Here is a 15,673-nt window from a genome sequence, read left to right as displayed (position 1 = left end):
CATTTCACTTCGTTCAATCAACCAATCTACAATCATCATCTTTTTTCAATCAATTAATCTAGTATCTCCAGTGAATCCGGTACTCGACCCATTTCACTGAATATGTAAATTAAGTAATATGTAAATTTAGTAGTTAGTCTGGCACTCGACGCATTTCATTTATATCTTCTTATTTTCCTGATGAAATAAAACATCAACTACATAAATATTTCCACTGTGTTCAATGCACTCTCAACTCATTGCACTGTATTAACGTTCACCATCCACAAACGAACAATTAGTGAATCTGGTATAACCCATTTTTATACTAAATCTGTTACTATATTCCACTGCTTATGTACAACACTCTTACAACCCTACTCCGAGTTCCAAACCAATCAATAATAAGTCATTCTATTGCAATTCAATGATTTTCAAATTCACAAAAGCACACACATACCCAGTCATCACCAAGCTTACAACTTTTCAATAATGCAAACGCTATCCAACTTTACAGTAGTATGTTCAGATTTGTACCTCAATTCACACGGCACTTCTCTATAAATAAATCAAATGTAATTCGTCTTCTAACAGTTATTCTTTTTTAGCATAACCCTTGAAGCAAGATATTAAATTTCATTCTTAATTATTATCAAGAAACATGATTTTTACTTACAGTTGGTCGTTGATTCAACACTTCGTCTGGTTATCTAAATAACTAAATTTTCTATGCGGTGTCCGTAGCAGACGACTAAGACCGGTCACGGTCTACCTCGCACACAACTAACTTTTGACATCTCTCCACAACTATAAAATTGCACCGATCCAAATACGGCGGAGTATATGCTTTGGCGTGGTAAACTAGCTCTAAAACATCCATTCCAGTAACTGTCAATGCAAACCAAGAAGGAGCTGGATGCCTCCGCCTCTCCATACACACAAACAATCGCCATTCCAGTAGGCACGTTATTGTCGGGCCGCCACCAAACCGGACTTCGCACAATCAAGTCGCGACGCGACTCAACTCGCGACGTTTTTTAATCATGTCAAACGTAGTGCGCATCCTTCCCGTTGTTGTCAGCAACACAGCGCACTAGATGCGAAACAGTTGCGACACTTGTGTACCAAGAAAATGGCAATTTTTGATTGAATGTCGGTCTTGATTCCAACCGGATAGACAATAGCATACCCACACCTTTGAAATCAAACAAAATATTCTTCCATCCTTTTCCGCCCCTATAAATTACACAGCGATCATGACACAAATAATTATCATCATCACCATCAGCGGTAGCAACCGGACACAGCATCGCGGACACCAACACTTCGACTCCAGCCGAGGGTAACAAACAATCAGTGCACCATCGCTCACACATTACTTTCACGTCCTTTCTGATCATGCGACCTACACCTCTTACGTTATAACTGTTCACATGTCCTCTCCTCTGCCACAAAAACTGCCAGTTTCACAAAATCCGTAAATATTTTTTTCTTCCCCGTTCTATTGCTGATCTAGAGAAAGCAAAAAAACAACTACCTCCCATCTGCAGCCGCTGCTTTATATGAATAGAACACTTTTTTCATATCGACCGCTTGCATCCATTCGTCCGTTCCTCGACTTTATTTTATTGTAACGCGATTTTAATAAACTACTAGGTACGATTCCATCACAAACTAAAAAACAGTTTCATCCTCGAAGCCAAATGTAATGTAGGAAAGTGGTCTTCGGATGCATCACAAGAGAGACGTGTACACGCGGCGTTGGTCTGAATAGAACTGAGCATATTTATTTATGTCTTGTTTACCTACGCATGAGTGGCAGCATGCACTCTAAGATGTATTCACTCAAGATATTATTAATTGTAGTAGTGTGGACACTACAGAAAGGTGGGCCTGAAAAGACCGGCCGATCCCGGATTGAAGGGAACAGGGAGTTGCGACCATCGTTAGGGCAACCACAAGTTAAGGTGGTTCAGGGGGAGGATCCCTCTTGGGCCATAGTTGAGCGGAAGAGGAGAAATGAGAAACCGCAGAAGGTGCAGGAACGTAAGAACACCAAACCAGATATAGGAGGTGCCAAGCGCGACAAAGGTGACGCGCTCATCATCAAGACCGAACAAGTTAAGTACCTACTCGGAAGTGTTGAACGCGATGAGGAGCGACGGCAAGCTCGTGAATCTTTGAGCCGACGTGCGCAGTATTAAACATTCTCGTACCGATGAAATAATCCTCGAGCTCAAGCGCGACAAGAAGTGCAAGGGCGCCGCCTAAAAAAGTCTGCCGAAAGAGGTCCTTGGTGAGGGTGTCGAAATAGGTGAGGAATTCTGAAGATGAAGAACCTTAATGAGATCACTAACATGGAACAGCTCGTAACCGCACTGTGGCAACAGTGCGAGGTGCAGGAGGCCACTGCAGCCGTTCAGCTACGAAAGGACCCGGCAACGACACAGGTAGCCTGGGTACAGCTACCTGTGGCGGATGTTAGCAAGTCCGTTAAACTAGCACGAGCCACCGGAGGTTTCCAGGTGTTTGGAACCAAAACACAAGTCATGGAACTGCAAAGGCCCTGACAGGAGCAAGTTGTTTGGGCGATGCGGTTGCAAAAGGCTATGAGGCGCAAGACTGTACGAGTCCACCCACGTATTTGATTTGTTCCAGGAAATACGCGAACAGCAAGCACACAACGAGAGGTCCAAGATACCCGGCCTTCAGAAGAGTCGTAGCTGACAAATCACAGTACAGGTAATGCAGGTGATCCTGAAACACTGTGACGCAGCCCAGCAACTGCTTTGTCGGGTAGTTTCTGTGTGGGGGACGGATATCGTACGAAAAAATGGCGGCTATATAGACGACGGGTAAATATGTACCTAGTCCAGGAGTTTGTGTATAGTACCCACGAGAGCTTCGTGATCTCCAAACTGCCCATATTCGCATAATTGACGTTAGCGCCACTGTAGTTTCCAGAACACATTTGAAATTTGAGCATATAGGTAAATCGAAGTTCAAGCTTTTTTCCACGTTGACAGTTGACATCAAACTAAAGTATTTAGAACACCTAATTTATCTAAGTGGTCCATGGTTTCCCAAACTGTGGGTCTCGACCCCCAGGGTCGCCGGCCTTCATCCAGGGGGTCGCGAGGGACAGTCGAAAATTTTTACTATAACAGACATCAAATGAGAGAATTTCTATGGTGGGTCGCGAAAGGTAGGTCTGCTGGCCAAAGAGGGTCGCGCACCTGAAAGTTTGGGAACCTATGTGTTAGACATCGATATTGAGGTCCTTCATCCTGAAATAAAAATAACTAACGTATTCTGTTACTCGGAGTTTTCGGCTATTCAGTCTTATGATTTCAAACGGTAGTTTGTTAACTGCCCGACGTTTCGGCTGTTCTTGGCAGCCTTCTTCTAGGGGAAATTAGATCTATCGTTTACGTTTGTGAACATATATCGTGTGTTGGCTTGTCGTACATTTTTAGCGTGAATAGTTGTGGGTGGTTTTAGTTTGCTACTAATTTTCTACGTTTTCACCACTGATCACGGACACTGTTTAACTCAGTGTCCGTTAAACAGTATCCGTGATCAGTGGTGAAAACGTAGAAAATTAGTAGCAAACTAAAACCACCCACAACTATTCACGCTAAAAATGTACGACAAGCCAACACACGATATATGTTCACAAACGTAAACGATAGATCTAATTTCCCCTATAAGAAGGCTGCCAAGAACAGCCGAAACGTCGGGCAGTTAACAAACTACCGTTTGAAATCATAAGACTGAATAGCCGAAAACTCCGAGTAACAGAATCTACCAGTCGAAAACCACTGTAAAACTAACGTATTCACTAGTCAAAAAGAAAGATTAATATATGAATCTAACACCTCTTGAGGGCCCATATAGCCAAGGCGGTAAACGCACGGGTATTCAGCATGACCATGCTGAGGGTGACAGGTTCGATTCCCGGTCGGTCCAGGATCTTTTCGTAAAGGAAATTTCCTTGACTTCCTTGGGCATAAAGTATCTTCGTGCCTGCCACACGATATACGCATGCAAAATGGTCATTGGCAGAGGAAGCTCTCAGTTAATAACTGTGGAAGTGCTCATAGAACACTAAGCTGAGATGCAGGCTTTGTCCCAATGAGGACGTTACGCCAAGAAGAAGAAGAAGAAGAAGACCTCTTGGATTGTATCTTCAAATTGATGTTCCATATTCGTATGAGAATTTTTTAGTCAATTGTGTTGAATGTATCAATTCCTTGCTAGGAAAAACTAAACAAATTCGGCTTTTCGTTACTCGAAAACTCATCTAATAAAACATTGATTTTCATTTGCCTGATATTATAAGTGCTTTAGAGAATGTGTCTGTATGCAATATTCAGTAACATCATTTTTGCGTGTTTCAATGTAACAACTTCTCCCCGAAAGGAGCCTCCAGGCTAGGGGCACGAACAGGCTTGGGTACTGCTTCATACTCCGGCAGCCCATGGTTCACCTCAGCCTCTACTTCAATAGATTGGTTCATGGAGGGCTGCCGACGATGATGGTGGTGATGATGATGATGACGTTTATCCCCCGGTTCCCGTAGATCCTCTTGAGTTGATTTGTGGTCGTCCAGGTATTTGAATAGCCGGGTCACTTCATGCTCAACTACTGAACTCAAGCTGGAATGATGCTTGTGTTTGCTCTTATTGGTGGCAGCGTAGAGCCGCGCTTCATCCTCAGACATCATCTTGCCATCCATGTAAACGATGGTGGAATGTCTACGGTTCGGACCGTCGTACAACTCCTTCAACGTATTCGGACTGACATTGTGGATACTTTCGGACAAACTTCTTTTATGGAGACCTCCATCGCTACCATCCGATCCAATACTGCCAAATTCGGGTCTTGGCGTCAGTGGATTTGTCGAAGCACTCTCAGCCGTATCCATCAGGCTGTATTCCTTTCCCGAGGGCCTTCGCCTCTTTCTCGGTGAGTTTTGATTGGCGGATGACATGTTAGAATGGGGAACCGAACTACCAGGGCTAAGGAAACGCTCCTTCCTGGCTTTTATAATTTCCCTACACTTGTTGGTACAACCTCCGACCCATTCGGAAATGAGCACAGCCAATCCTATCAGATATCCAACACCCATCAGCAAGAACATACCTTCAGTGTCACCCAGTGTTAAGCCCTTTTCACCCGCGGTTGGAACCTTGAGAGTCTTCCCTACCGAAGCCTGACGAAAACGTCCATCTTTGGTTTTTTGCATGTCCCAGGAAACATCTTTGAACAGTTTTCTAAGTATTCCAGCTTCCTGCATGTATAATATGGCGTTGTTGAACTTGTCCCGATACACTGAGTTCATTTGAAAAATGTAGGAAACACCAAACAACGAGAAGCATTGCTTGCTTACATGCAGTGTATAACGTTTGTTGGCCGATCTGGAATAGAAAATTCTTGTTTAAATTCAGACTTCAGCGACGATCTAACGCCGGTCTTACTCATCGGAGAAGTTCGACTGCACCAAATAGTCCAGTTCGGCTTTAGACCCGATGAAGGCGTACGAAATCAGAAAAGCTTCCGTTACGTTCCTGATGCCTTCGTCAATGTTGGAAACGAACTTCAACCGCTGGATCAACTTTTCCGTCGACGAATCGCTGGAATTTAAAAACCACCGTTCCCAACCTCCACGATCGAGCGTTACGAAACGGAAGAAGCCACTTTGCAGCTGATCCACCGAATCGATTGTATCCGGAACCACTGGCATCGTTACGAACGCAATGATCGAACCCGTGTAGCACGAGGTTATGATGATCGTGAACACCCAGTAGATTCCTTGAATAAATCAAAGTTCAGAAAGTCAACATCCCACGCAGTTCAGAATCCAAACTCACCGATCAACATCCGGGTCGAGGTTTTCTTCGTATTGCTCCAGGAGTTCTCCCCGGTGAAGGTCAAACTGTTGGTGAACGTGCCGAACACGTACCAGAACATGTTCTCGATTTCGGTCCAGTTGCCGATCAGATGCCGGAGGCTCATTTTGTCCGAGAAAGCCAACGGGAAGATGGCCAACAGGTAGACCAGGGTCAGCGCCAACCACACGGGCCACTGGAACGGACCAAGGATGGCACGGTATCTGAGGAAGAAGGAAAAGAGGATCAACTTATGTAAGAATGTTTAGAGTGTATTAACATTTATTCATCAAACTTAGAATGAAGTCTGCTTTACTTCAGATTACCACATTCCCAAAAATAGAAAGGGTAAAAAAAGCTAAATTTTGCAATGGTAGTTCCGCATTTTTTCACATGATGACCTCATATGTCCAATCTATGGGAAAACTAGAGTATGACCAGGATTACACCACCAAATTTTCCATACAAAATATTGTCACGTGTCCTATTCAACATACTGACCTTTAGACCTCTTGAGTAGCCCTTCGTCGGAGAATACCAGACTTTTTATAAAGACCAATCAACGACGGATGAGATGTTTTAAATACCTGTGAATGATCCTAGACAAATTTCGGGAGTATAACTTGCAGACTTGGCACGGAAAAGGCTTGGTAATGCGTAATTCAGATCCCATTGAGATCACCCAAGTAACATTTTCAGTTTTATGAAAGATTAGATGGCTGTTATAAACCAAGGCTGATAAAACCCTAGTCACGGCAATATTATCCGCATTGCTTCTATCAAAACCTCCCGAAGAGTAGAATTTTGCTAGTTGGCCCATCCTAGTGAAGGTTTGCAAGAGCGTATTAAAGAGCTGTTTCAAGACTGAATCAAAATCAACTGCACCGAAATCGATTTGAAAACCATTTGCTTGCTTGAATAAAAGTTATTTGACATTTGTTGTTATATTTTCCAGCACACTCTGTCTCAGAGGCTGCCGTCTCCACTAAAGATGACTTTAATCGCAACATTTTGGAATTTATATATTACACTCAGCCTCGATAAACTCATTGTGAAAACACAACCAAGCGATTCGATAACAATAAGGAAATATTCTTTTCTCAGTACTCAAATCATTTATTGTGAAATTTGCTATTGAAAATCGAAAAACCGAGCGCCCTTTCCAGAATCATCATACTTACCAAACAACTTAAGCTAAAACAAAAATGTATTTTTTCATAGAAAAATCAATTTGTAAAACTTTGCTTAAATTATGCTGGTGTGGTCATCTACATGTTGATACAGGTGTTGTATTTACTACAAAACCACATTTTTACCCCACTTGCAAAATTGTGCATTCAAATCACAATCCAAACATAAACATGGCGTGCACAACTGGTAAGCAGAAATAGAAAACCGTGACGAAAAACATGGATGCCGTCAAGTTAAGTCCTCTTGGTTTTGATTGTAATTGTTTAGGATTAATAAGTGTAAAATCAACATATTATAGAGTTTGAAACGGGTGAATTACCGTTTCATTGACATCCCTACATATAAGTGTGAACTTGCGCCTGTGAGATAGGCAGCAAAGGTGAAAGTGCTCGAATTAATATGAAGGAGAAATATGACTAAGGGGCTGTTCATAAACCACGTGGTCATGAGGGGGGGGGGGATGGGTTCGGCCAATGACCATTTTGAATGGACGAAAAAAAAATTGTATGGACTAATGACCACGCGGGGGGGGGGGGGGGGGGTTGTTGAAAAGTCCCAAAAAAATGACCACGTGGTTTATGGACAGCCCCTAAGAATTTGATAATGGTGATGGGCAGTTGTTGGTAATAGTTAAATGGGACACCAAGAAAGAAAATTTTAATGTGAATTTTTAGATCAAGAAAATGAAACCGGAAACAAAGGAAAATAAGAAAAGTTAGGGGTCTTGACTTGGAAAGAAATTTCATTTGGTCTTTCCCGTTCAGACCGCCGAACAAGTTAGATTAAAAAGTGAATATTTCGTGAAGCTGATAAAAAGTTAAGCAAAGTAATATATAATAGCAAAAATAAGAAATGAACTCAAAATTAATATAAAGTATTTAAAGCTATTTTCAGAATTAAAGTAAAAGTTTTAAGGACAAGGTATTTGGAGTACATTGCTTAAAATTTCTAGAGCACCGTTTTTTAGAACCGTTGAACGGATTTGGATTAAAATGCATCACGCTGTTGACAACCACTGAAAAATTAGCGTGATGCATTTTCATCCAAATCTGTTCAACGGTTCTAAAAAACGGTGCTCTAGAAATTTTTTGCTATGTACTCCAAATACCTTGTCCTTAATATCCTAATAAAAATCGTGAGTGAGCAGGTGAAAACGTTAGGAAAAAGTAAGAATTAATTAAAAGTTATAATTTTCCAATTGTTAACAAAAGTAATTACTATAGGCAGAAAAAAATCGTGAGAAGATCGAGTGCTGCTACAATAGGGAGAAAAATATTGGTTAAACGTGAGGTAAATGGTGTGATTGGTATGGGCTACGAATCTTGGTACTAACTATTTTTGACTTTCGCAGTCACCAGTCGTGACCACGATCCGTTGGGTATGGAGAAAAGAGACCCACGTTTGCGGTCTCGCGATGTGCATGCGAACACCACAACTGCAAGCATACGAACAATAGCACCTACTCGGTATCATCCGTGCTAGAGATCAGGCGGCGGCGATCCCCTGGATATATTCTTTGCCTCGTGGCTGCGGGCCACTAAGAGTATACCCAGAGAGCATGGTCATCGGATTTGGTTGTTCGGACTCGCGCGCATCACCCGTCACCACGTGGTAGCAAGGATTCGCGAGCGGTTTGACTGGGAAAAGGCTGCCACAGCCAGCGCGATCGCCTATTCTCACGTCCCGGGAAAAATCCCTGGTAGACCGTCTAGAACCTCCCACCGAACCTTCCACCACCCCCCGAACTGGAGTAAGATCGTGTCGTTGTTTACAATCGCCTGGGAGCAGTCGGTTTACGAGTTTTCCAACGACGCCTTCCGACGCTGCACCTTCGTCGGGCCAACGAATCTAGACGGCGGCACGGTGCTCCATTTACCGTTATTATAAAATATACCATCAAAACCTGAAACGCCATTCTCGTTATTCATCTATCTTACACCTCTGGACAAATTTTTAAAATCATCGTTCGGCGAAATTTTGAGTTACGCCCTTTTAAAGGGCCTAACCTCCAAAAATCCAGTTTTCTATAGAATAACACCACATTTCATAACAGAATCATGGATTAAAGGCATCAATAACAAAAATTATCATGAATAATATTGAAATTTGGTAGTATGCATCCATATAAATATCGGTGGAGTGCATTTTCTATCAAAATTTGTCATTACGTCAATAAACGGTAGAAGTTCTTAGGGCCTATAGAAAGCAAACATAACACTGGTGTAACAAATTCAATTAAAAGTATATTATATTGTGATTCCACATGTCAATAGATGTTCATATTACTGTCAGTCATAGCGATAGTATTCACATGCATATCAGCAGCAACATTTTCAAAGGACGTAACTGATCTTTAAAACAATATCTTCTCCCATAGCTGTAGATCGTATTTCATCTTTCCCAGGACATCAACAACCACTATCGGAAAGAACTGTATTTCCTCCGTCAAGTAGTGGTTGTACAATGCAATGGAGAGATAAAGGTTTGGTTTCGGCAAGCAGTTTCGCCATTTTGAAATGTTAGCACCGATATAAGAAGAGCATACACTCTATACAGAAAATCTGCTTTAAAAACAATAGTCAAATATGGACAATAGCGTGAGACACAAAAAGACATTTTACTCCTGTTCACTTTTTGAGTTCCATTTTAGCTCCATATCAACTGTGCAAAATTTCAGCTCGACTGGAGAAACTATATTTTAGCGCCAGCCGTTTTAAGTTTTCATACGATTTACTATGGGGAAAATCATTTTTTCAAAGAAAAATCGCCACTGGTTGCCCCTTGACCCCTAAAAATATATCGATGAGTGATTTCTGTTGGAAATTTTACGAGGAACAAACCCTCTGAAGACCGCAAAGCGATCTAAGGCATGTGGAAAAAGTTATTGACTGAAACCCGAATGGCATGCCAACGCTGTTTAACACGTAAGGAATAACAATAAATAATAAAATCTCGTCATTTTATCGATCGGGTACTTAATAACTTTTTCCACGAATGTCGCATCGCTTTGCGGTCTTCGGAGGTCTGATTCCTCGTGAAGTTATCTGCAGCAATCATTCAACGACTTATTTTTAGGGATCAATGGGTAACCTCAAGCGATTTTTCTTTGAAGAAGTAAATTTTCCCCATAGTAAATCGTATGAAAAACTAAGAATGGCGGGCGCTAAAATATAGTTTCTTCGATCGATCTAAAATTTTGCACAGTTGATATGGGACCAAAATGGAACTCAAAAAGTATACAGGAGTTAGAGTTTTTTCATTTTTTATATTTTCCCATATAAACCGTGTACCAGGCTAATGGGCAACTACAAATTAAACAAAATGAAATATGTCTGTGTGCCAAACGGCTTAAGTCAAAAGTATAGAAAACCAAAACATTCAAAGGCCAAAAGACAAAAAGTCGAATCAGGCCTAAACATAACACATAAAATGCTGCATGATTTTTTTTATTTGATTTTTTTTTTAAATATGTAGGTAAGACCTTGGGGGTGGAAGCTCAGGTAAAATATTATCTCCTGGGCGCCCATTAAAAACACCACCCCGGCGAAGACTGGCGCTCAAGCCTCGCTTTTTAGCACTGTAGTTAGAGGAAATGCCAATGCAGAACCCGTAGCTTCCGGGAAGGTAAGCCCAGCTCCCTGGGTTAGTGGGTTGGTGTCAGGCCTGCGAGCCTAGCACCGGAAAATCAACAAGAGAAGAATGCGAACCGAGACCAATGGCGACGACCACAGCGACGAAAAGGGACTTGTGATTGGAAGCTCGGTACGTGGAATTGCAGATCTCTCAACTTCATCGGGAGCACCCGCATACTCGCCGATATACTGAAGGACCGCGGGTTCGGAATCGTAGCGCTGCAGGAGGTGTGTTGGACAGGATCTATGGTGCGAACGTTTAGAGGTAATCATACCATCTACCAGAGTTGCGGCAGCACACGTGAGCTGGGAACAGCTTTTATAGTGATGGGCGACATGCAGAGGCGCGTGATCGATTGGTGGCCGATCGACGAAAGAATGTGCAGGTTGAGGATCAAGGGCCGATTCTTCAACTTCAGCATAATAAACGTGCACAGCCCACACTCCGGAAGTACTGATGATGACAAGGACGCATTTTACGCGCAGCTCGAACGCGAGTACGACCGCTGCCCAAGCCACGACGTCAAGATCATCATAGGGGATCTAAACGCTCAGGTAGGCCAGGAGGGGGAATTCAGACCGACGATTGGAAAGTTCAGCGCCCACCAGCTGACGCACGAAAATGGCCTACGCCTCATCGATTTCGCCACCTCCAAGAACATGGCCATTCGTAGCACCTTCTTCCAGCATAGCCTCCCGTATCGTTACACATGGAGATCACCACAACAAACGGAATCGCAAATCGACCACGTTCTGATTGATGGACGGCACTTCTCCGACATTATCGACGTCAGGACCTATCGTGGCGCTAATATCGACTCTGATCACTACCTGGTGATGGATAAACTGCGCCCAAAACTCTCCGTTATTAACAACGTACATTACCGGCGGCCACCCCGGTACGATCTAGAGCGACTGAAGCAACCGGATGTCGCCACCGCATACGCGCAGAACCTCGAGGCAGCGTTGCCGGACGAGGGTGTGCTCGATGTGGCCCCTCTAGAGAACTTCTGGAGTACGGTGAAGGCAGCCATCAACAACGCAGCCGAGAGCACTATCGGGTACGTAGAACGGAGTCGACGAAACGATTGGTTCGACGAGGAGTGCAGAGCGGTTCTGGAGGAGAAGGATGCAGCGCGGGCGGTAATGCTGCAGCATGGAACCCGACAGAATGTGGAGCGATACAGACAGAAGCGGAAGCAGCAGACCCGTCTCTTCCGGGAGAAAAAGCGCCGCCTGGAAGAAGCGGAGTGCGAGGAAATGGAACAGCTGTGCCGTTCACAGGAAACACGCAAGTTCTACCAGAAGCTCAACGCATCCCGCAAAAGCTACGTGCCGCAAGCCGAAATCTGCAGGGATAAGGACGGAAGCCTCCTGACGGACAAACGTGAGGTGATCGAAAGGTGGAAGCAGCACTTCGACGAGCACCTGAATGGCGAAGATAATGTAGGCACGGAGGACCAAGGCAGCGGAGGAAATGACTATGCTGGTGCAGCAGAGGACGGAAACGAACCAACTCCCACGCTGAGGGAAGTTAAGGATGCCACCCACCAGCTCAAAAACAACAAAGCGGCTGGTAAGGACGGTATCGCAGCAGAACTCATCAAGATGGGCCCGGAAAAGTTGGCCACCTGTCTGCACCAGTTAGTAGTCAAGATCTGGAAAACCGAACAGCTACGGGAGGAGTGGAAGGAAGGGATAATCTGTCCCATCCACAAGAAAGGCGACAAATTAATGTGTGAGAACTTTCGAGCGATCACCATTTTGAATGCTGCCTACAAAGTACTATCTCAGATCATCTTCCGTCGTCTGTCACCTAAAACGAATGAGTTCGTGGGAAGTTATCAAGCCGGCTTCACCGACGACCGGTCGACAACGGACCAGATCTTTACCGTACGGCAAATCCTCCAGAAATGCCGTGAATACCAGGTCCCAACGCATCACCTGTTCATCGACTTCAAAGCGGCATACGACAGTATCGACCGCGCAGAGCTATGGAGAATCATGGACGGAAACGGCTTTCCTGGGAAGCTGACTAGACTGATTAAAGCAACGATGGACGGTGTGCAAAACTGCGTAAGGGTTTCGGGTGAACTATCCAGTTCATTCGAATCTCGCCGGGGACTGCGACAAGGTGATGGACTCTCATGCTTACTCTTCAACATCGCCCTGGAAGGTGAGATGCGACGAACCGGGCTCAACAGCTGGGGAACGATTTTCACAAAATCCGGTCAATTTGTGTGTTTTGCGGACGACATGGACATTATTGCAAGAACATTTGGAACGGTGGCAGAGCTGTTCACCCGCCTGAAACGCGAAGCAGCAAAGGTCGAACTGGTGGTGAATGCTTCCAAAACAAAGTACATGCTGGTAGGCGAAACCGAAAACGACCGGATCCGTCTGGGAAGTAATGTTACGGTAGACGGGGACACTTTCGAGGTGGTGGAGGAATTCGTCTGCTTCGGATCCTTACTGACGGCTGACAACAACGTGAGCCGTGAAATTCGGAGGCGCATCATCAGCGGAAGTCGGGCCTACTACGGGCTCCAGAAGAAGCTGCGGTCGAAAAAGATTCACCCACGCACCAAATGCACCATGTACAAAACGCTAATAAGACCGGTAATCCTCTACGGGCACGAGACATGGACCATGCTCGATGAGGACCTGCAAGCACTCGAAGTTTTCCAGCGACGCGTGCTAAGGACGATCTTCGGCGGTGTGCAGGAGAACGGTGTGTGGCGAAGAAGAATGAACCACGAGCTCGCTGCACTTTACGGCAAACCCAGCATCCAGAAGGTGGCCAAAGCCGGGAGGATACGGTGGGCAGGGCATGTTGCAAGAATGCCGGACAACAACCCTGCAAAACTGGTGTTTGCAACTGATCCGGTTTTCACAAGAAGGCGTGGAGCGCAGAGAGCACGATGGGTGGACCAGGTGGAGCGTGACTTGGCGAGCATCGGGCGCGACCGAGGATGGAGAGCGGCAGCCACGAACCGCGTATTAGACGTTTACGTGATAACGAACTGAACTTGGCTTTCTTTGGACGGCATAAAAACCATGTAACTTACCTTGGCAAAGACGACGACATGAGGGTCACAAAAGCCGCACAATCCGTTGAGTGAGCTACCGACATTTCCGTCTTGATATTCCGTTCAATGGTTACGAATGCTCCTGCCAATCCAATGTCGGCTTGTTTTCGTTCCACTTCATCCGTAACGGCATCTCCTGACCTAAATCAATCAACGATTAGTAAATATTCACTTCTCACTTGAGCTTCTTCCGAACAATTACCCAAGATACGGTTTGGAGGGTTCCTTGATATCGAACGTGAAGTTAAGATAGTTTCCCAACGTCTTCAGCACTCGAATCTCCAGCCCGTCCCAACGGATGGCAATGTTTCCGACTCCATCCGTAGACATGATCTTGAACACGAACGGAGGTTGATGAGCGGCAGAGACCGTGAAGCGATGCCCTGAGAAACCCTTTCGGATTTTTGGCGGAAACAGATCCACATTCGGACGGGAGAACTTTCCGTTGATCCACGATGTCAGTACTATGGGGCGGTTCGAGCCCAATCCGTCGATGTAGAGTTCGTGCGTGTACAAAACATACGCTGATTCACTATTCACTGTCTTTTCCGTTGAGTACGATTCTCCGATAACTAGCAAATTCAAGATGTCTCTGGATTCTTTGGATGATAGAAAGTCTTGTAGTTTCCACTGGCTGGACCGAGGAACGACGATTACGTGATTAGTCAGCTGAGGTCCAAGCACTTTTCGAGTCATCATTGCGTCCGATATGAACAGGATATAGCTACGGCACTTTGCAGCTGATGGTTCAAGTAATTCGGGGTTTTGTAGAGTATAGTTTGAACTTATCTTGCCACAGATATAGGTCGTCGGGAACTCCTTGAACAGAGATTCCATAACGTACGTTTCTGTTTGTTCTACGTACACGTCGAACAGAATGATCGGTATACAAGCACTCAGATATTTGTTCACAATACGAATCAGAAGCTTCACCAAAGACATAGACTGTTGATCCTTCATGATAACATGAGCGAAATTGTTGGCCCAAACTTGTTCGCGCGTTTTCGGATTGCCACGAAACGTGGGATCATTGTAGCGTTTGACCCTCGCGAGGTCATCCCGAGCATCACAAGTATCATTCGTCGAATCAAAGCCCCCGGAAATATACTGTTCGCTGCTCAACTCGTAGAACCTATTCCGGCGTGCCTCCACATCGTACGACTTGTACGCGATCAAGGCCTCGTGAAGCGAGTCCTCATTGGGACCCATGCCTTGCCAGGCCGACAGAAGTTCCAACCACAGAAAGCACAATACACTAATTAGAACCAGACTCTTCATTTCGTTTTTTCCATTCAGCACTGCTGACCGAACGACCGCCACCAACTGTAATAAAACCGTGGGAAGGAACAGTGCTTTCTTTTATAGGCTCAGCTCTTAGCTACTTCGAAACAGGTGCGCTTGGGTGTTAGAAATTTATGAAACGCAATCACCTTTTGAACCCTGGTGTGGTGGTCAGTCCACGCGAAGGATGAACCGTTATGATTCTTGGGAAGCTTTATGGGACAGGGCTGTGTGTTTGGGTTATTGGATTTATAGGTTATTTTCAAAGACAGGTTATTGATTTTTATTGTTTTTAGTTTGGTATTGACAAGAGGCTTCTTATATTAATAACTACCGTAATCTGGGTGAAGTTGATCACTATGGGAGCCACGTCCTTTAACCGCCGAGGACGCCACAATTCGGTTTTAATGGAAGAACTTTTTACGTAAATCAACTGTGTAAATATATAAGAAGAATTTCTGAAGGTTTTTATGTCTGCAAAGACCTAAATATTCCCACGCCTTCCGATATTCAAAGTCAATTCAACTGAAACAAAAATGCATTTTCACCCCACATTCCCAACAGCTGCCCGGGGGATTTTAGATTCAATTTTCATCGTAGGGTCTACCTA

General features: G+C 44.4%; 1 protein-coding gene across 1 annotated transcript; it reads right to left on the bottom strand.

The window, feature by feature from the left end:
• Positions 1-4,375: 4,375 nt before the first annotated feature.
• Positions 4,376-15,060, bottom strand: LOC109407268 (ionotropic receptor 21a-like). Its single transcript, XM_029858597.2, has 5 exons — positions 13,985-15,060; positions 13,762-13,923; positions 5,853-6,094; positions 5,460-5,793; positions 4,376-5,399 (listed from the first exon to the last, which is right to left on the bottom strand). Exons 1-5 carry the CDS (start codon positions 15,058-15,060, stop codon positions 4,376-4,378), a joined length of 2,838 nt encoding a protein of 945 aa, XP_029714457.1.
• Positions 15,061-15,673: the final 613 nt, after the last annotated feature.

The sequence above is a fragment of the Aedes albopictus genome, chromosome 2 (assembly GCF_035046485.1).
Source record: "Aedes albopictus strain Foshan chromosome 2, AalbF5, whole genome shotgun sequence".
Lineage (NCBI taxonomy): Eukaryota > Metazoa > Arthropoda > Insecta > Diptera > Culicidae > Aedes > Aedes albopictus.
The sequence above is the reverse complement of the archived record's forward strand: the minus strand, read 5'-3'. Positions and strand labels throughout refer to the sequence as shown.